Genomic DNA, 22885 nt, shown 5'->3' with positions numbered 1-22885 from the left:
CTGCCGCATACTTGCTGACCATAATTGGCATTTTTATAGCACTTACTTGTCACGAAGAACAACACCCTCAATGCAAGCTCCAAAAAGAACAACAGAGCTAATATCTGAACATTGGTCAAGGAAAATTTCAAGGGAGTCTGCAAACATTAGAGAAATTAAGTCAGGTGATAGAAATAATCGGTAATCCCTACTCAATAAGTATGCCATTCAATACAAAACAGACAGAAAAGAACCATCTCTGGAAAAAAAAAATAATGGGCCAACACTCAAACTTTGCAGCCAGCCACAGAATTTAAAGCTATGCCCACATCTTCAGGGCTAGCTGTTATCTGGATATTGGCATTGAATATCTGGATATAACAGGTAGAACCATGAATAAACAGATAATACAATATTCAATGTCATTATTTCTACAACTTAGGACAACTTTTTTTGCTGGCATAAGCTGGGTAATTGAGCTGAATATTGCCAGTACCCAAGTAACTTCTGACTGCTCAGGCTCTGTCCCTAGACTGCCCGGAATTATCCAGCACCAGGGTGGTCTGTAGAGATTTTCAGTGAGGCAAGAGCAGGTGGGATTGCTCCTTCCCTATCATCCCCATAGACCCCTAGTACTGGGGCAGGGGTGGGTTGGCCCTTTAGTTTGGGAAGGGGTCAGTTTCAGGAAAAGGGGGCTATATAGAAAGGGGCTTGAAAATGTTTTAGCCCCATGTCAGGGCTGGGGGAGGCAGGGTGTTGAGCACTGTTCCTTCTAAGCTGAACAGAAATCCTCCACTTGCATTGTTACCAGTGGAGGGTGGTACTTCAATATTATATTTTCGATCACTAGGGAGAGGCAGGGTTTCTGGAGTACTACAAAGCTTGCCTGTCTCTCACGATTGAAAATGTGATAGCGAAACAGCTCCCCCCACTGGTAAGACTGTAAGTGGAAGACTCCCACTCAGCTTAGAGCAGGGGTGTCAAAGTCCCTCCTGGAGGGCCACAATCCAGTCGGGTTTTCAGGATTTTCCCAATGAATATGCATGAGATCTATTAGCATACAATGAAAGCGGTGCATGCAAATAGATCTCATGCATATTCATTGGGGAAATCCTGAAAATCTGACTGAATTGCAGCCCTTGAGGAGGGACTTTGACACCCCTGGCTTAGAGGGAACATGGTGTTGAGCCATCAGGGAGTTGAGATCTCCCTTGGGCAGGGGTCTCCAAAGTCCCTCCTCGAGGGCCGAATCCAGTCAAGTTTTCAGGATTTCCCCAATGAATATACATGAGATCTATTTGCCTGCACTGCTTTCAATACATATTCATTGGGGAAATCCCAAAAACCTGACTGGATTCGGCCCTCGAGGAGGGACTTTGGAGACCCCTGCTCTAGGGTATGGATTCTGGGAAGATCTTGGAGATTCTGGTCTTCAGTTTTTTCATGCTAAGACCACTCGAAGTCTTCGCTTATTTAGCTACCCTAATCTAAAACATTGTCGATAAAAGACGTTCCTAGAAAGGACACTTGCCTTTCAGGCAGGCAAACTGCAAACTTGGTTAGGGGAAATTTTTCCCAAGCCTTACCTTGTTCATTCAGGAAATTAGTTAAGACCTATCTGTTTGATAAATTTATTACCTGACTTGATGCTTAATTTTGCTGTATTTATGTACTTTATACAATTGTATCTCTTCACTGATTGTCCAGTTCTCTTTTATGTATACCTCCTAGAACTACTGGTGTTGGCAGTATAAAAGAATAAAGTTATTATTATTATTTTTATGCAACATTTTACACCATTTCTACAGCCTGGAACATGCAAAGTTTCTGGCCATAGCAAGGTATGAAAAATTCCATGCAAACTTGATCTAAGGATGTACAAAGGGTGTTCAATAATTTATCTGATTATGAAAGAAAGTAACAAGAGTGTTGAAACAAGTCTATGCATGTTGTGACATGTCTCAAGGTTACTATGCACAGTTGTGGCTCAAAGCGAGTCTAATATTCCAAGAGACAGGATGTCAGGAGAGTCCTTGTGTGAATCAAGTAAGAATCTGCTAGATTTGGAGCAAATTTCTCACAAAAGAAGGGAAAAAGGCAAAGGAGATCACAAAAGCATGACTGCAGTTTATGGTCAGTCTTCCTCATCATCCTACAAAGTAAAATTTTGGAGCAAGCAGTTTAAGTGGGGTAGAGAGTCGATCGAAGATGACCCTCACACTGGACGGCCTATGGAAGCAACTTCCGCATAAATGTGCAAAAAAGTTGAGGATTTAATTTTGTCAGGCAGATGAATGAAGGTTTCATGAATAGCTGAAGAAATAGGCATCTCGGCAGGTATAGTTTGGAAAATAATTCATGAAAAGTTAGGCATGTCTAAGGTTAGTGCATGATGGGTGTCATCGCCACTCCCCCTAGACACTGGTCCCCTAGTAGACGATGACAGGAATTTCAAACACAATCCCTTCGCACTGTAAAGGGTTTACTGTAGACCTGGTAGCGTTCCTCTTGATTACCTTAATAGAAAGCCTCACCAGAACTTGGCAACATCTAAGCTTTATTGCAAAAAAATTCCCAACAAAAAGTTCAAGCTTGTCAGCATTCAAAAATAGTTCAGACAAAAGGTTTAGCTTTGTCAGAATGCTTCCACAATCTTTTCAGCTCAGTCCTTAATGAAAAACAAAAGATGTCCTTCAGCTTCTCTTGCTCAGACAGGCAGAGGTATTCAACAGTGCTCTGTTCAACACTTGTAGGGGCACCGTTTCACAGACCAACAAAACCTCCAAAGGTAAAAACTTACACAGTTCATTCCTCTGCAGTATTTTTACTTACTGAACATCTCCCTCAAACCTCAAAGCTTTCCACTTTCTTCACATTAGCTGATAGCAGTTAATCAACAACTCGTTCCAGCCCTAAAGACTGGCTCTCCAGCGTGTCCCCGCTGAGAGAAGAGTTGCGACTTTGTGAGATGGAAATTTGAACAATTAAACCCACCCTGACTTCACAAACCCTCCTTAGCTAACAGGCATTGCAGTTTCACAGAAGAGAAAAAAAATAAACACTTAAAACCCCCAAAACAAATGCTTCTTGCAGTCCTCAAGACAAACCAATAGACCCATGGGTAAAACAGCCAAAAGAGTCTCTTTCAAAAGAAAACAAAAACTGCATTCAGTAGTCAGGTAAATTACTGATGAATTTTCCACTTGCCTTTTTGCTTTAATTTGCGTCTATGTCCTGTACACCATTGCTCAGCAGGTCAGAGCCAACATCTACCTCTTGTGTATGACTTGTGTGACTCTCAAAGGTCGGGGTCTCCTCTTTACTTCCTTCAACCTCCATGAATTCAGGGAGCTCAGCTTCAGGGTCCCTCAGCCCTGTGGAGCCTCTTCCCTGCCTCTAACCATGTTGCTTTGGCGTTTAAGAATTGGTGAAGGTATGGGCTTTTGTGAGTCTACATCTCCCTCCTTGGTGGTTAGGAAAATGACTACTAGATGGACATGTGCACCCTTCCAAGCAAGAGTCTGCTCTTACACTCCCTCTAGTGGGTTTTGGTACAATAACTTCTGCCTGGAGGCAGTGTGCCTTTCTATGTGTGTCTTGGTTTGAATCTGCATCTCTGATCTCTACCAACTCGGAACTTTGGATAGCAGGCAGAAGCAGTCGGTCACATGGGTTCCAAGAATGCTTATGCCATGTCAGAAGGTCACGAGGCCCCAGTGCTGTCAGGAAAAGTTGGAGATGTTCTGTGAAGACCAAGTGAATTTTTTCATTGTTTGGTGACTGGAGATGAGACTTGGATCTATCACATAGATACTGAGTCCAAAATGGAGTCAATGCGGTAGAAGCACAGGTCATCCCTCACCCCATAAAAGTTCAAGACAGAAAAATCTGCAGGCAAAGTCATGCCAACTATCTTCTGGGATGATGAAGGACTTTTGCTTCTGGAGTTCATACCATACAAGACAACCATAACTGGGGAGTGTTACGCCATCACAATGATCGCTTTGCAGGAGTCAATCAAGGAGAAAAGACAAGGAAAACTCACAATCGTGCTGTTTCTTCATGACAATGCACCAGTGCACATGTCAAGACAATCACAGGCTGCCATCCGAGAATGTGGGTTTCAGCAGCTGAACTATCCACCCTACAGTCTTGACCTGGCTCCCTTAGATTGTTTCCTGTTCTGAGTTTTGAAGAAATCTCTCCATGGACAGAGGGTTTCAAGCGATGAAGACATCAAGGAAGCTGTGACGTCCTGGTTTGAAGAATTCTTTTCAAAGGGGTTAAAGTCTTTGCAGGAAAAGTTGATGAAATGTATGGAGCTATCAGTGGAATATATTGAAAAATAAAACAAAATTTTTTTGAAAACTCTTTTCTTTCCTACTGAGGTAGATAAATTATTGAACACTGCTTCATGGGCATCTCCTATTTAAATTGTATAGAAACATAGATTAACCCACAAACATTTTCACAGGGGTCCTTTGTGTTTCATGAGCCTTCTCGGTTTTGGGAAAACACTTGCAATAATTTGGTTCTCTAAAGATTGCTTTTAAGGTTTTGTTTTGTAAATATATTAACTCAGATAATATTGACAGATAAAGATTATTTCTGAAATGGACAGGAGCAACATGCCTCCCTCATTCTCTCCATATATCTGGGCAAGCCCCGAGTTAGGAATTCGCTGTTCGATGAAGGTCAAGAAGGGTCACCAAGCTCAGCACAAAAACACAACTGGCCTAGATCTTAGCCAGTGTTCTAAAAGGTCATCAGCTTGCCGTTAAATTAATTCACAACGGGAAAAAATATGACCATTTATTCCCCTTTCTGGTTGCCTCACATTGGCTTCCCATCAATCATCGCATCATCTTCAAAATTTCACTTTTGGTATTTAAAACTTTATCCACAAACGAACCGCAATTCATAAACAGGGTACTCATTCCATACAACTCTTCTCGCTCCCTTCGCTCATCAAGCCAAGGTCTTTTGGTAGTCCCTTCTTTGAAAGTGATTGGCACAAGACGATACGATATATTCTCAGTAGTTGCCCCTCAAACCTGGAATTCTCTCCCCCAATATATTAGAGACGAAAAAGATATTAGCCGTTTCAAAACTAATTTAAAAACCCTTCTGTTTAAAGATGCGTTTACCTCCTATATGGAATAATTGCAGTACAGCAGTCTTTTATTAAAAAAAAAAAACAACAACTACCCCTCCTAATGTTTTCTCCTTTCCTGTTTCTCTTTTTTTAAAATGATTAATATTGTAACCTGAATCGCTCTTCCCTTCCATCCAGTTGAGTCTGTTGGTCTGTAGGTCAAACCCCCTTTTCTGGATTTATTATTATTATTATTACCTTGTATCTTAACATATGTTCAAATTTGGATTTTATAGTAATTCGCTTAGTATTTTATGTGTTATTATTATTTTGTATTTTATCGTACATTCAAATTTGGATTTTAATGTAAATCGCTTAGTATTTTATGTATAAGCGATTCATCAAATTTCGAATAAACTTGAAACTTGAGTGGCCTAGTGGTTAGAGCAGTGGCCTCAGCACCCTGAGGTTATGAATTCATTTCCCACTGCAGCTTCTTGTGACTCTGGGCAAGTTGCTTAACACTTCAATGCCCCAGGTACAAAATAAGTACCTGTCTAAAATATGTATACTGCTTTGAATGTGTAAACCACACAGAAAAAGTGGTATATCAAGTCCCATCCCCCCTTAAGGTCCAATCTTACTATAAATTCTGATTAAAGTGCAATTATGCTATTCAGAAGATGATCAATTCTTGATGAATGATACAGACAAAGGATGTTGTAGCAATGGCCAGGATGGTCCCAGTTGGAATAGACTTCTGAGCATCCCTCAGGTCTCCTGATCTGTTGGATCCAGCCATGATTCCTTGAAAAAGAAAAGATATCAGAGGTTTGTCTCACTTAGCAAAGAAGTATTTCAATATTTCTACAAAATTGCAAAGATGTCCACTATTACCTATGATCTTAGGTCTAGCTTAACTCCTGATTGGAGTATACAGGCTGAGGCAAAAAAAAAAAGTAACTCCTTAGAAGTTTGGTTTTTTTTGCTGTTTTTCTCAGCATCACTTGGAATTTCAATGTGAAATTATAATTGGTTATTATCTACATGTATGTGTTGAGTAGAATGAGATTATCTTAAAACACGGAGAAGTTACAGACTTTTTAGTAGGACCAGCCAACAATTTTTGCGGGACAAAAAATGTCTGTAAAGCTACCATTATTTGAAAAACAATAAAATGGCTACCAGCTTACTGTTAATAACGTCATAGTGATGTAGACTTTTGTACGGGGAACAATGTTGGAGGTCTGTCACAAGCTACAGCCTCAGCACCCTGAGGTTGTGGGTTCAAATCCCCACTGCTCCTTGTAACCCTGGGCAAGCCACTTAATCTCCCCGTTGCCACAGGTATATTAGACAGATTGTGAGCCCACCAGGGCAGACAAGGGAAAATGCTTGAGTACCTGAATGTAAACAATGGGCTATAAGTGGTATATAACATACTTAAATAAATTATAAATAAAATACACTGCGTTTTAATTTGGGGCTAAAAGTTATCCACGTAAAAGGAGGCAGCAATGAAGATATTTCAGGATGTAGTTGAAGCAGAACCAGATAATGGCAATGTCCGTTATCTTTTTAACCAGGAATACATAAATGCTCATTTCAATTTAGAACCACACATTCCGCAATCCTGCTTAAATCAATTACATAGCTCTAAATCTCCATATACATGTAGAAGTTGTCCACTCGTCTTTATGCAAAGAGCAGCCTACTACATATATGTCTTATTCGTTCCAATTCTCTCCTATAGGAAATGTAGAATTTTTCCCTTCGTCAGCTTTATTGTCCTTACCCTATTCCAGTGCTTCCCAAAATCTAGGTCGTTCACGTTGCCTTTTTGGCCGTGGACAGGCTCTGCCTTTGAGCATCTTGGCAGGATCAAGGACATCACTGCCGTTAAGATCGTAGAGTCATGGCCAGAAAAGGTTTGAGCAGCACTCTCCCTGCCGCTCTCTCTTCCACATTGCAGTCCTGCCAGAGCAGGGTATGTGTTCAGCACATACGAGTAATTCTCTCATTACTATCAAATGTTCTTGCCTCAACCTTCCACCTTCAATTTTCCGTTCACCTTTCTTGCTTTCATAGATGCTTATATTTCTTTTCCTCTCTCTCCGGTAGTCTCTTTTTCATCCTATTCCTTTTCTTGGTTTCTCTCCCCCCCCCCCTCACCTCCCCCCACGCCCCCGAATGGTTTCAACACTTGCGGTGGAAGAGCTCCCAGTCACACGTTTATGCTCAAGAAGTGCTAATGTGGGATCTCTCATCAGCCTCTAATTAACTCAAACAGCGAAAAGTAATTAAAAAATAATTACAGTAGTGTGCTATTATAACATTGTGGAAATAAAGCAGAGCTCTCACATTCCTGGAGTTCGGAGGTGGTGACATGGTGTCTACTTAGCCACCTCTTTTGCATTGTAAAGTAAGACAGTGTTGGTAAAGTCAAGTGAGAGGAAAATGCTGGCAAATATCTTGGATTATAAAGATAATCCAGGCTGCAGGAAGGCAAAGAGTACAGAAGCCGCAGGTCGATAAATACTATGAGGTCAATATTCAGCAGTTGAGCGGTGAGTTTGACCTGCTATTCGGGACATCCAGGTTTCAGAAAAAAGCTCAATTGGAGGAATTAAAAAAGGTCACCACTTTGATCCCCCAGTGATTAATATCCCCCCAACACTCAATAAGTGAACTTGGCAAGGGATATTGTGTAGGATTGCCAGATTTTACTATAGTAAAATCCGGAGCCCTAGACCTGCCCCAGGCCCGCCCAATTCCGTCCAACCCTGTCCCGTTATGCCCCAGTCCCACTGCCTGCTCACGTTGGACAGGAGGAAATCCGCACATGCGATACCAGAGACTGTCATTCTGTAGTGTCTATTTCAACCTCAGTCCTTCTACACCAGCATTCTTCAAAGCAAAGCTCGAGGGTCAGTGGTTGTGGCCATTCATACTCTGATTCTTATGGGAGCCAAGGATAATGAAGCCATTGTGACATCACTGATGTGATTGGCTCTTAGGCACTGGTGGAATGAGGCATTATGACATCACAATATCTGCTCTGGATACCAGAGACTGTCATTCTGTAGTGTCTATTTCAACCTCAGTCCTTCTACACCAGCATTCTTCAAAGCAAAGCTCGAGGGTCAGTGGTTGTGGCCATTCATACTCTGATTCTTATGGGAGCCAAGGATAATGAAGCCATTGTGACATCACTGATGTGATTGGCTCTTAGGCACTGGTGGAATGAGGCATTATGACATCACAATATCTGCTCTGGATACCAGAGACTGTCATTCTGTAGTGTCTGTTTCAACCTCAGTCCTTCTACACCAGCATTCTTCAAAGCAAAGCTTGCGGGTCAGTGGTTGTGGCCATTCATACTCTGATTCTTCCCTCTCTCTTTAAAGAATGACATGAAGATGGTTTCCCGTGGTTATCCGCGGGGACGGGGACGGGAATGGTGATGAATTTTGTCACCGTGTCATTCTCTAGTGGAAGCCATTTTTGGCCGGTCTGCTGACAAAGACACAGGGCTGTTCCAGCACATGCAGAAGCCGTTGAGCCTAATAGTTTGATGGCAGAGCTGAGGCAGGTTTGTGACTGAAAATCCAGAAGGTGTTTTCGTGAAGAAAACCTTTTTTTTTCTGTTTAATGGAGATTTGAAACTCGTGGCATAGTTTTTGCTATGTTTAAAAATTGACTGCACAAGTTTTGACAAAGGAGTGAATCCTATGTTTTGTTTTGCAATATTTTTCGGTTGAACCTTTTGAATTATCTTGTGCAAAATAAACTGTCTTGCTTGATCAAATTGAGTCCTGATACTTTCAATGCAGCCAATTTCACTAACTCCATGTTAGACAAAACCGCTAGGTCCAGTTGTAAATGACCGGGACTAACCCGGTTAGGCATATGCCTAGGGCTAGCACCCGGCCACAACATATAACACCCAAACAATGGTTTATTGTTTATGGATATACTGCTATTTTCCAACACATGGATCCATGCAGTATACAAACACTAATTAAAATTTAGACATTTTAGACATTTAGACATTTCCTCCTTTTGAAAAGCCTTCTTAAATTGCGTTGGGAATGCGCGGACTTCCTCCCTGCCTGACAAAAGTAGGTAGCAGGGGGTGGGGCTAGGGTGGGACTGGGGGCGGGATTACGGCATTACAGGGCGGGGATAGGTGGAATAGGGTGGGCATAGGGGCGGGTCTAGGGAGTCTGGATTTTCCAATTGGAAAATTTGGCAACTCTAGGAAAGAAACTCCATAGAATGATAGGAAAGAGAACACATTCAAACTCACAAAAGTAAAAAGTGAAAATAAGAAAAAATGAAAAATAAATGTGTTTCTCCTAGTTTCCTCAGGCATCAAACGGAGATAAATAAGGACAGGCAAAGGGGGAAGTATGTCAGGAGGGTATAAGATTGAAAGCCCTTTCATAGAGAAGCATCTAGAGCAAGGTCATAAATTTAGAAACGTTGGCTTCCAAACCAATATAAGAGGGCAGATTGGTCCAGGATTTGGGGACCATAAAAAAGAAAGCAGAATTCCTGGTAGATTCATAATGGGCCTGGCGTGGTCCCAGGAGCATCAATCAGTTTGTGTCGAGGGAATGTAGTTTTCATAATGGGGTACTGCGTCCAATATTGGTCGCCGTACCTTAAGAAGGACATGGCGTTAATCGAGAGGGTTCAGAGGAGAGCGACGCATCTGATAAAGGGGATGGAAAACCTTTCATACGCTGAGAGATTGGAGAAACTGGGTCTCTTTTCCCTGGAGAAGAGGAGACTTAGAAGGGATATGATAGAGACTTACAAGATCATGAAGGGCATAGAAAGAGTGGAGAGGGACAGAAAGAGAGAGAGAAAGGGAGACAGAGAGAAAGAGAAAGAGAAAGAGAGAGAGAGAGAGAGAGAGAGAGAGAGAGAGAGAGAGAAAGAGAAAGATTGGAGGAACTGGGACTCTTTTCCCTGGAGAAAAGGAGACTTAGAGGGGATATGATAGAGACTTACAAGATCATGAAGGGCATAGAGAGAGTAGAGAGGGACAGAAAGAGAGAGAGAAAGGGAGACAGAGAGAAATATAGAGAGAGAGCTAGAAAGAAAGAGAGAGAGAAATGGAGAGAGAGAGATAGAGAGAAAGGGAGAGATAGAGAAAGATTGGAGAAACTGGGACTCTTTCCCCTGGAGAAGAGGAAACTTAGAGGGGATATGATAGAGACTTACAAGATCATGAAGGGCATAGAGAGAGTAGAGAGGGACAGATTCTTCAAACTTTCGAATAATAAAAGAACAAGAGGGCATTCAGAAAAGTTGAAAGGGGACAGATTCAAAATGAATGCTAGGAAGTTCTTCTTTTCCCAATGTGTGATGGACACCTGGAATGCGCTTCCAGAGGGCATAATGGGACAACGTATGGTACTGGGGTTCAAGAAAGGATTGGACAATTTCCTGCTGGAAAAGGGGATAGAGGGGTATAGATAGAGGATTACTGCACAGGTCCTGGACCAGTTGGGCTGCCACGTGAGCGGACTGCTGGGCACGATGGACCTCAGGTCTGACCCAGCGGAGGCTTTGCTTATGTTCTTATGTTCTTATGACTAACGTTCAGAGATAGGGGTGCAAACCAGTATGAAGTGTCTTAAGCATTAAACACAGAATTTTTCAAGAGAGAGCAATATTGTATGGGCATAAGAACAGTATGGTTAATTTGTCAAAAAGTTGGGCATGGCTGCGTATGAACAGGGCTGTATTCTGCTAGGTCTGTAGGCGCTTCAGTTGGGTAGTGGTGATTCTGGCATAGAGTGACAGCAATCTAATTTGGAAATAATAACATACAAGTGAGACGCACACTATGATATGGATACTTTAACCATATGTCAGTGCTTCCAGCTCCTACCTGTGACAGAAGGAAAGTAGATCCCTACCAGCAGGGTAAAATAAGAGGTCATGTCGCTGAAGACATAGGGCTGATCCATGTTGACTGTTGTTTCACTTGTAGGCATGGAGGTAATACCTTGCTTCTCAACAATGACCCCTTTCGTCAGATAATTACCCCACAGATTCTCTGCAGCATTAAAAAAATTCGGCATCAGCTCTAATATTATTGTTCATTGATTTCAATTGTATACATATGTTTTATGATTTTTTTTTATTATGTTCATTAGATATTGAATGTATAGATTTTATATGATTATATTCATAATTTGCTGTTTACTGCATCAAGCTCTGATATAAAGATGAAATTAAGAAATACATAATTATAATTAGTGAACAATACATAATTAATTGAGCCAAAACACTTCATTCACTAGCACTATAAAACTAATTAAGCTATTAGCAGTTTTAATTGTCCAAAGTGTGCTCTCATAATTTCTGAGACTGCTGACTTCTAGGACTGTGGAGGACCAATTTGATGCTTACCTCAAGAAATCCAAATATCGGGCGGAAGAAAAGGCCATTTTCAAACCCACAAGAGATGATCTAACTTTTTTTTTTTTTTTTTTTTTGCGAAAGTGACCCTGCTAGATGTTTTGTCCAGCTAGCCATCTAATTTTATTGCAATGATCGATATCCCCCCATACAAAATAAGCCATTTGAATGTAGGAGGGGATCAGCATTTTTAATGGACTAGCCACACAGACATGCCAGCAACAGCAGTGGGGCACTGCTGTGAACTTCACATTAAGGGTGCCAGTACACATTTCACCATATCTCCCATATAATATATGGGAAGCCCTTCAAAACTCCCCCCAAACCTACTGTACCCCTCTGTCTACCACCCCAATAGCCTTTATGCCAGTAGGTGTCACCTAAATGGCAGTACAGTGGGTATTTGATGGGTTTTGGTGGGCTCACACTTTTCACCAGAAGTGTACTAGTTAGAGTGACATATAGGCCTGGTTCCCCTTCTCTGCAGTCCACTGCACTGCCCACCAGGCTACTCCAAAGACCTGCTTGCAGCTCTACTAGGACTGCCTAAAGTATCTGCAGCTGTCATAGAGACAGATATGTACAGTTTCATGCAGACTTCTTGAGGGTGGGAGGGGGGTCAATGTGTGGGGCTATATTTTCATCCCTCCAGTGGTCATCTGGTCCGTTTGGCACCTTTTAGGCCCTTATTCATTTTAAAAACAGGTGTATACCAAAACATCCAAATTGTGCTCTGGACGTTTTTTGTAAAATGTCTATCACTGTAAAATATCCAAGTGCTAACTTCACCCTAATCCCGCCTAAAACACAACTCTAACATGCCCACTTAATTTTTAGATGCACTGGAGACAAAAAAACCAGAAAGACGTCTAGAAAGTCAGTTTGGAAAATGCCCACTTGGATGTTTTGACTAGTAAGACGTCCAAGTGCCGGTTAATGCCATCTTTTGGATGTCTATCTTTTTTGAAAATGAGCCTCATAGTCAATTCCAATCAAACACTCAACATAACTTCAGTAGCTTTAATAAACCCCTGTAAATGACATTGTTTTCTAATTGCTTCGTTCTCCTGCACAGTTGGTTGAATATTGTAAGACACCACAAAAACATAGAAACAAAGAAACATAATGGCAGATAAAAGCCAAATGGCCCATCCAGTCTGCCAATCTGCAGCATCCACTCTCTCCTCTCTCCCTATAGACCTGCATTGTGAGGTCATAGAGATTTATGGTTATAGAAACATAGAAATATGACAGCAGATAAAGGCCCAATGGCTCATCCAATCTGCCCATCCATAGCATACACTATCTCCTCTTCTCCCTATAGGCTAAGGCTGGAATGCACCAGGGACTCCCACAGGAGGGGCCTTAGGCACCTGGGCCAACTAGAATCATAGGCCCGTCTCCCAGTGCTTCAAAAGGTTTACGGCATACTGGTCTATAGTGAGAGGAAGAGATAGTAGATGCTGTGGCTAGGCAAACTGGATGGGGCCTTTATTTACTATTATATTTCTATGTTTCTTCACTTCTTTATGCCCAAAACTGCCCATGCAACTCCCGTGGCTATACTCTCCTTTGGGTGGTGCGCTATAAGATTTAGGTACATATTATTCCATAGAAAGAAAATATTTCATCACTCAACGTGAAATTAAACTCTGGAATTCATTGCCGGAGAATGTGGTGAAAGCAACTAGCTTAGCAGGGTTTAAAAAAGGTTTGGATAGTTTCCTAAAACAAAAGTCCATAAGCATTTTCTTAAACACTGACTGCCATGGGCAGAATAATGCCCCAATATTTCATGCTAAGCCATGTCTGGACACTGGTAATAATTACCTGGGTTTGACTGGCCAAGAGTTTTCCTCCATGATTTACCCAGATCTCAGCCGATATTCATTTGGGACCGAATATCAGCCTGGACCCGCATAAGGGTGTCTCCTGACTCCCTCCCCAAAACACTTGGCCACCCTCCACATGCTGATCCCTAGTCCCTCCCTTTCCCCCAGAGCATCACTGCAAACTAGGAGCCCCGCCATTCCCCAACCCCTCGTAACCCCCCCCCCCTTTTATGCCTACCTATAAATCCAAGGTGATCTAGGGCAGTGTTTCTCAACTCGGTCCAGGAGTACCCCCTTGTCAATCAGGTTTTCAGGATATCCGCAATGAATATGCATGAAAGAATTTTATGTAAAATGGAAGTAGTGTATGCAAATAAAGCTTATGCATATTCATTGCGGATATCCTGAAAACCTGACTGGCAACGGGGTACTCCAGGACCCAGTTGGAAAAAACTCATATCTAGGGGATTCTATATTCAGCAGCACACACTGCATGTATATGAGTAATTTGAAATGTCTAGATCACATGTTTCAAATTAGTTTCCAGACATCCCGCTGGAAATTCGGTCTCACAGTAATTTTAGGTTTTCCTAAAGCATTTATAGAGTGGCCGAGGTCTCTGTACAGCCGTTCAATATCCACAAAGTGTTGTGAATCATTCAGGCTGCAGCTGCAGTGCAACTCAAACTATAACCCACATTGTTAAAAGAGTCCTCTGACTAAGCTGGAGGGAGCTTCAGACACTCCATTTAGCCACTAATAAGATAATTGCTTGGTTTGAAGGCCATGCAAACACTACATTTCATCTGTTCCCTTTGCATTCTTTCTCTCATTGACTTTCCTTTCCCTCCTGATCCAATGCTTCTTTCCCTGTTCCTATCAACCACCTCTGTACTCTCCTATCCCTTTTTTAAGCTCTTTGATCTCCCACTATCTTTATTTTTTCTTCCCTTGTTTCCAAGGTTCTTTCTTCCATTCTCTAATTCTGTGTCTGACAAGGCAAGAGACTTCACCATGAAATCATTGTTCCCTCTGAGCAGGAGTCCTCTCCCTAAAGTCTTGTCAGTGAGGGGGTCAAGCTCCGTCTTCAGCAGTGTTCATATACAAGCTAAAAGTCCACTTTTCGAGGCTGCCTTCATCTCCTAACTCCCACTCACAGTGGCATAGTAAGAACATAAGAATAGCCTTACTGGGTCAGACCATTAGTCCATCAAGCCCAGTAGCCCGTTCTCACAGTGGCCAATTAAAGTCCTGGCCACAACCCAAGGAATAGCAACATTCCAGAATCTCAAAGAGTAGCAAAAGATTCTGGAACCCCCAAAGATTACCAAGATTCCATGCAGAATCTCAAAGAATAGCAAGATTCTATAACCCCAAATAGGAGTAACATTCCATGCTACCGATCCAGGGCAAGCAGTGGCTTCCCCCATGTCTTTCTCAATAACATGATAGAAACCTTCAAAATCCTAAAGGGCAAGAGAAAGTGAATAAGGACAGATTCTTCAAACTGTGGGGACCCACAACCACTAGGGGTCACTCGGAGAAATTGAAAGGGGCAGGTTTAGAACTAATGCTAGGAAGTTCTTTTTTACCCAAAGGGTGGTGGACACATGGAATACGCTTCCGGAGGAGGTGATAGGCCAGAGCACTTTACAGGGGTTCAAGGAAAGTTTGGATAGGTTCCTAGAGGATAGGGGGATTGAGGGGTACAGATAGAACTAGAGGTAGGTTATAAAAGTGGACAAAAACCACTTCACATGTCATGGACCTGGTGGGCCACCACGGGAACGGACCGCTGGGCGAGATGGACCTCTGGTCTGACTCAGTGGAGGCAACTTCTTATGTTCTTATATGGACTTTTCTTCCAGGGAATTGAGGGGGTGGGCCACCCTGGGCACTGCCTTGGTGGGGGCACCAGCGCCTCTCCTGGTCTCCGCCCCCTTGTACCTCTTGAAATATTTGCTGGCACAAGCAGCATCTTCTAGCTACTGCTTGCACTGGCCTCGGCTCCCTTCTGACGTCACATTCTGGTCCCAGGAGCTGAGGCCAGCGCGAGCAGAAGGTGGCAGATGCTGCTTGTATCGGCAAATATTTCAAGAGGTACGTAGTGGTGGTGTGGGGGTGGGGGCGCTCAAGCAGTGGGGAAAAGTAGGGAGCACACAGTGCAGCGATGCTGGGTGCCTCCACCTCAGGCACCTCCCTCCCCTGCTACACCACTGCCTATATCCATCTTATCATTTCCTCTCCAAGAAACTCCCCAACCCTTTTCTGTTCCATTTGTTTTGTCTGTCTGTCCTAATTAGATTGTAAGCTCTTCTGAGAAAGGACTGTCTGTTACATGTTGAATGTACAGTGCTGTGTACACTTTTCAGTGCTATAGAAATGAGTAGTAGTAATGCTGTTTCACTATCAAGTTTCAAGTTTATTCATGGCTTGATATACCGACCATCACATGTATCTGGGCGGTTTACAATATTAAAAATTAGAAAGGTCTAATAAAATTTTTGATTTTGGTGAGATAAAATAAAAAGAGGGAAAACCTAAAACTAAGACGAATTAAGACTGATTAGAAACGAGAGGTTTTAGGGGATAGGGAAGTTTTAATTTTAATGATAAATAAAAATAAAAGGAAGGGTAGAGGGATGAGGAGTATCGAGAGGGAAACGGGGATTTCTCTTTTTAAGAGGTTTTTTCCCCCACTTATTGGTAGGCATCTTTAAAAAGAAATGTTTTAAGATTTGTTTTAAATTTATTTAGGGAATTTTCATTGCGGAGATAAAATGGCATTGCATTCCAAAGCGGAAGTGCAACTACTGAGAAAATGGAATTTCTAGTATAGTATAGGTCCTTGATTGAAGGTACTGTCAATAGGTTTTGATTCATAGATCTAAGGACCCTAGGAGGGGGTATGTGGAATGATATATTTATCTAGAAAGACAGGGAGGTGAGAGGTCTTGATTTTAAAAATTAGAAGGAGAATTTTATATGTAGTTCGGTGAGAGACCGGTAACCAGTGTAACTCTCAAAGAAGTGTGGTAACATGAAAATATTTTTTTGCCTTATAAATGAGTTTGATTGCGGTATTTTGGATCAGTTGTAATCTATGGGTTTCTTTTTGAGTTATACCATGATAAAGAGAGTTGCAGTAATCTATATGGGAAATGATTAGAGAGTGAATTAGGATTTGGATTGAAGTGGGTTCAAGAACAGAGGTTATGGAATGAATTAAACAAAGTTTGTAGAAGCAGTTTTTGGTCAAGGAACTGATTTGATCATGGTAAGTAAGATCTTTATCAAAGATGACTCCTAGTAATTTGAGTTTGGGTTCTATTTGGAGGGGAACTGCATCAATAGATATTTGTCCGATTAAAGAATCTTTATTTTTATAAGGGAATAGAATCCCTCATGATTTAGCTACGTTTAGTGAGAGTCTGTTAATTTGGAGCCAAGAGCTGATTTTGTCGAGTTTAAGATTGATTTCTTGAACATCATTGATATTGGCCAAGTTTTTAATAGTGATGACAGGCAAGATCTGCAGGAGTCCAGGGAACCTGCTTGTCCCTAATGATTGAAAACACACCACTCCCCTACTGGTAGCAATGCAGTTGGAGGACACCCACTCAGTTTAAAGGGAACAGTGCCAGTGATATGAAATTCTTAGGCACCAACTTCTTTCCTAGAATGCACAGCAATTGCTCCACAAGTTTTCTCCACTCAATCCCTTTCCTCTTCGCCCCCCACCCCCATATTTGTCCCTGAAGGACTTTAATTCTTACCATTAATGATCCCACTGGCCACCCCTGGGATGCCCTGGACTTCTGTCACATTGTTCCTCACAAAGTACTCATCACAAGTAGCATTCAGGAAGCTTGATGCACAAAATAGTTCCCAAAGTTTGGTTGTTATTGTCTCGTTCCCTCGAAGGACCATCTTGGCACAAATGTCAAACCCTTTGCGGGAGAGCGTCCTGTTACCAAGAATGCAGATCCTAGAAAATAAATAAATAAACTGAGAGAGGGAGGAAACATTAAAGAACAGAAATATATAAGAAAGTAAATACGGTGCAAGAAAGTAAGAGGTTGGCCCAGTGACTCAGTGTCATGAGTCCCAAATTTGATTTGCAGACTGTGTCTTTGGCGCCCCCATCAGATGGGGCTGGGGATCCTATGGAGACAGTGTTTGCAGCCCCTGGTAGGAAAGGTGTCGGGCAAAAAACAAAACACAAACTGCAGTCTATGTACAGGATGCAGGCATTGTTTATTATACCATTAGTGAAATGCAGTAAATATACAACCTTATTATCAACCAAGGGACCCGACACGGTCCATGTTTCGGATAACACGCCTTCCTCAGGGGTCCATGGTGGATAAGGTATTGAAACAAACCGCAAACAAGCGCTGTGTGAGTCCGATGCTAAAAATAAATGTGCGGCTAAATCAGTGGTCTCAAACTCGTGGCCCGCCAGGTACTATTTTGAGGCCTTCAGTATGTTACCATTGTTCTCAAATGTTGCCCACCTCACTGCTGTAAACTCATGCAAGCGCTTTCCTGCACCTGTACATGATTGTGAAGTAGAGTGGAGAGGACAATCATGTACAGATGCAGGAAAGCGCTTGCGTGAAGTTACAGCACTGAGGCGGGCAATGTTCCAGAACATCAGGTAACCACTGGAGGCAGTGCAGCTTGTGCGTGTGCACATAATCTCATGAACTCTCACGAAATTCGGCACCTCTCCTGGCGGTGACTGCATGATTAAGGTGACCATACGTCTCGTTATGGGACCTACCGTCCCGTTGTCCCGACCCACTGCTTTGGGACGCTGAAATGTCCCGTTTTCAGGGACAACGTCCAGAAGCTGTGCGCGGGGACAACGGACCAGCGATCGCTTCCCCCCCCCCCCCGCACTAAAGCCTGCCTCCCTCCTTCCCTCCCTACAGCGCTGAAATGGTCAGGGGGGCCTGCCAGGTCCGAAATCGTCCTCCCTATTCTCAGGGCCAGCATTAGGGGATGGCAAGGGGGCCCTGCGATCCAGGCAGCTCACTTAGCTGCCATCAGCCCTACCTTCGGTTGCGCCGGTAATGCTAAACTGCACGGTAAAACCAAAGAGAGAAGCCGTGGGACTTTCCCACTTGCCTGCATCGCTCAAAGTTCTGACGCTCTTGATCCCGCCCCCCTCTGAAGTGACTTCCTGTTTTTGAGGGGCGGGATCGAGAGCGGCAGAACTTCGAGCGATGCAGGCAAGTGGGAAAGTCCCGCGGCTTCTCTCTTTGGTTTTACTGTGCAGTTTAGCATTACTGGCACAGCCGAAGGCAGGACTGATGGCAGCTAAGAATCGCCTTCAGTCTCGCAGCAGCACTGGAACACTCGCCTCTAAATTAAGCTAAGAGCTGATTCCCTGTGGGAAAAGAGGGGAAGTACTTGAATGAGATGTGGGAAGATGGTGGGTTGGCTGGCTCAGGAAAGGGGAGAAAGCTGCTAAATCAGATAAGGAAGAAAAAAAGGAACACAGGAAGATGCTGGACATGAAGGTTGTAGGGTGAAGGAAAAAAACCAGACATGACGAGTTGGAAGGCAGGTGGGAGATGCTGGACACAAAAGGAGAGAAAAGCAAAAGGGAGAGGAATGAGAGATGCCAATTCCATGGGAGGGAGGGAAAGGAAAGGAGATACCAGACCATGGAGGGGGAGGGAGAGATGCTAGGGCATGGGGAGGGGAAGGAAGGAGATAGAGATGTCAGACCATGGGGTGAAGTGAGAAGGAAGGAAGGAAAGGAGAAGAGAGAGATTCCAGAGCATAGGGAGACAGAAAAATGGAGAGGGGGGAAGCTGAAATGAATCATGTACAAAGGAGACAGTTTATGGAAGGAGCATAGAAAGAGGGAAGATACCATATGGAAGATGGAAAGGGCAGAGAGGGCAGAGAATGGAAGGGGCGAGACAAAGGGTGAATAGTAGATGGAAGGGATAGAGAGAGGGGGACAGACACTGAATGGAAGTGTGGAAGAGAGAAGGGATAGACGTTGAATGGAAGTGAAGGGGAGAGGAGGGACAGACGCTGAATGGAAGTGTGGGGGAGAGAAGGGATAGATGCGGAATGGAAGTGTGGGGAGAAGAGGGACAGACACTGAATGGAAGTGTGGGGGAGAGGGGGGCAGACTGAATGGAAGTGGGGGAGAGGGGGAGCAAACACTGGAAGGAAGTGGGGAGGAGAAAGAAAAAAGGGCACATGCTGGATTGAGGGAAGAGGATAGAGTTAGATACTAGAAGGGGTGAGGGAAAGAGGTAGCAAGCTATAGGTAGACACAATGAAAGAGGGAAATTGAGGATTGAATAGTAAGAAAGAATTTAGACATAGGCAGAAAATAAATTGAGAAGGAAGAACAGGAGGAAGGGAGCGGAGAGAGAGAGAGATGCCTGAGCAGGGGGGAAGGGGAGGAGACAGATACCAAACCTGGGAGGAGGAAAAGAGGAAGGAGACAGGACTATGGGAAGTTCAGACAGAGGGGGAGAGACCCTGGGGAAGAACAGGGAGATTTAAGATCATAACAGGGGAGGGAGAGAGAGGGAGACCTGGAACAAAGGTACAAATGAGAACTGACACTGGATCTGGAGAGGGTAAGAGGGAAAAGAGAGAGAGACCTGGACCCAAAGGGGATGGGGCTGGATTGTGAAAGAAATGTTGGATGCGAAAGAAAGATTGGATGCACAGTCAGAAGGAAGTGCAACCAGAGACTCCTGAAATCACCAGACAACAAAGGCAGGGAAAATTATTTTATTTTAAATTTAGTGATCAAAATGTGTCCATTTTTAGAATTTATATCTGCTGTCTATATTTTGCATTATATTTGTCTATTTTTTAATAGTTACTGAGGTGACATTGCATATTTTAAAGTCATCTGCCTTGACATCTTTGAAAAAAATCTGAAACTCATAAATGATAATTAACATTTTCTCTGCGTAGTGTGCTTTGTGGTTTTTTAAAATTTTATGTTTACCATTATGAATTAATAAGATATTGTGTGTACATGAAAAATGAATGGAAGAAATTGGGGGTGGGGCTATGGTGGGATTGGGGGTGGGGCTAGGGTGGGATTGGGGCGAGTCTAGGGCGGGATTGGGGGTGGATCTGAATATTAATAGATGTCCCGTTTTGATGAAAAAAATAAATGGTCACGTTATGCATGATGTAAGATGGCGTTATAGTTTATAAATCTTTCCTTAATTGCTTCTGATCATTTCAGTTATACACAGCTGAAAGCAATGAAAAACTATCTAAACTTCACTTTCTGCATGTTGCACTGCTTTCAGCTGTGTATAGCTGAAATGATCAGAAGCAATTAAGGAAAGATTTATAAACTATAACGAGTTTTAACTCATGCAAAGTTGTCATTTCTTTAAAAAGACATTAATTTTTTTTTTCTGCGGCCCTCCAAGTACCTACAAATCCAAAATGTGGCCCTGCAAAGGGTTTCAGACAGTTTGAGACCACTGGCTTAAATGGTGATCAGCTGGCAATCTAAGGATACTTCATGGCATTTACTCAGATAATGCCACTGAAAATGCCCTCTGACTGTTGAAACAGAGCTAGCCATTTTGAGGGTAGTCCAGGGGCTGAGTCAGCACTTATCCAATTAAGCACTAATATTGAACCCTTAACCAGACAAGTCAACTGGTGAAATAGGATTGCATAAAGAGTCTGGTTTTACTGTTTCAAGCCACTTTGTACAGTCTTAAGGCCGAAATTAGCAGGCTATAAGGCTTCGTATTAAAGTAAATTAAATTATCTGAAAAAGGGCTGACTATCTGTACGTACACAGATATTCAATGCTGATGCCGGAATGTGGCCAGGATTGAACAGCCAGACATATTTCTGCCAGCGGTAAAAAAAAAAAAATCCCTGACCACTGATGGCTGAATATTGTCCCCTAAGCTCCTAAATTTATGCTCCTAAGCGAGGCTCCAAATTTGTGCCCTATTTTAAGTCCAATTTAAGAGTCTAATGCAGTTAGTGAATGCTTGTGATTAGCGCACGCTATATGCTAAAGAAATATAATGGGTGTCTTTAGTGGTTAGCACGCACTATGAGGGGTTGCTGAAAAGTTCTCAGCTCAGCCAACAAAGTTGGGGCAGTCTTCATCGAGGGCTTATATACTTAGGGCCAAATTCTTGAAATAGCATCCCAAAGTTAGCTGGACGCACTTCTTAAAAAAAAAAAAAAAAATGCAGGTGCAATTCTTAGGTGCCTGTATCGCACCTACGGAGGTGCATAGGGATGCCTATGGACACCTAAGGCCAGTGTGGGTGTGGCTTGCACCGGAAGTGGCCTTATGCATCCATAGGTGTCCCTATCAGGGAAATTCTATAACCAGCGCCTACACTTAGGTGTCGGTAGATGTCCTGCCATGCCTAAGATAATTGAAAAATGCCGTTAGAAATGGCGAAAAATGGCAGTGTTGAAGCGCCTACCGACGCCTAACTAAAAGGCAACTGGCATCGTGGCTAGGTAGCTACTTTAGGCTGCGGAACACCAAAAAAGGCATGGCCAATGCCGGAAGTAGCATTAGGTGGGCTAAAGCCGCTACCTAGCCGCTATTCACAGTAACACAGGCGGCTGAAATGGAGGCCTGGAAAACCCTGGCCTACATTTCAGCCGAGGTCAATTTATAAGCATAACTCTCAGAGGGCCACTTTTACGAAGCCACAATAGTGAGTCCCAACTGACCAATGTAACACAGCTCAGTCAGGTCTTACGGACTGTGTCACATATGCCTCGCCAGGACTCCCTACTGTGGCTTTGTAAAGGAACCCAAAGTTAGAACCATAAATCCTTTGCATATCAAGCTCCTGGTGGCCAGATTCACAGCCTATGAATGATTCCTGGGTCAGGATAATTTGGTGAGATGACCAGATTAAGAACAGCAGGAGGCTAAGTCTCTTAAATCGAGGAAAAACCCTCAAATACTTGCACAGGAAGACTTAGGGGCCTTTTACCACACTGCAATAACAAATGGCCGTACTGTGTCCTTACACAGGACATTCCCATGTGCTAAGGCTAATTTCACCACTGGGGTAAAATGGCTGATTTTTCCATTTTCCCCATTAATAGCCACATGCTACTTTTTCCCTACTGCCACCCATTATATAGATGGTTAATGCTTACGCTAATCGCTTAGCAAAAGGCAATGATTAGCGCAGAACATGCCGTCCCCCAGACCTACCCCCAACACTAAAAAATGGAAAAATTACTGTGGGACGTTCGAGCGTGCCCAGCGGTAAGCTCCTTTTTGCTGCAGCAAGCACGCTTTGGTGGTTACCACAGTTTAGGAGAAGCACCCCTTAGGATGACAGATGCTAGCTCTGCTTCTGACTCAGCTACAAGAGAAAGGAATAAAGAACTCCCAGGTCCAAAAAAATGCAAGAAGGTCCAACACAAGAAATCATATTCCAAGGCTTCATGGCTTCTTGTGGTAGTCCGAGGATGCTTCTATCATCATCTTTATTTTGTTGCTTTCTCCGAGGACTGCATTCCTTCCTGGTTGTGT

General features: G+C 43.0%; 1 protein-coding gene across 1 annotated transcript in view; it reads right to left on the bottom strand.

Annotated features, from left to right (window-relative positions):
- SLC12A5 (solute carrier family 12 member 5) overlaps window positions 1–22885 on the bottom strand; it is a gene marked incomplete at its 5' end in the record, with an annotated part of 142652 nt that overhangs the window by 71331 nt on the left and 48436 nt on the right. Inside the window, 4 exons of the mRNA XM_033962619.1 lie at window positions 47–104; window positions 5783–5881; window positions 10980–11147; window positions 17121–17332. Of these exons, the coding sequence (XP_033818510.1) occupies window positions 47–104; window positions 5783–5881; window positions 10980–11147; window positions 17121–17332 (537 nt within the window). The remainder of the gene's footprint in view (window positions 1–46; window positions 105–5782; window positions 5882–10979; window positions 11148–17120; window positions 17333–22885) is intronic.

The sequence above is a fragment of the Geotrypetes seraphini genome, chromosome 11 (assembly GCF_902459505.1).
Source record: "Geotrypetes seraphini chromosome 11, aGeoSer1.1, whole genome shotgun sequence".
Classification (NCBI taxonomy): Eukaryota; Metazoa; Chordata; class Amphibia; order Gymnophiona; family Dermophiidae; genus Geotrypetes; species Geotrypetes seraphini.
The sequence above is the reverse complement of the archived record's forward strand: the minus strand, read 5'-3'. Positions and strand labels throughout refer to the sequence as shown.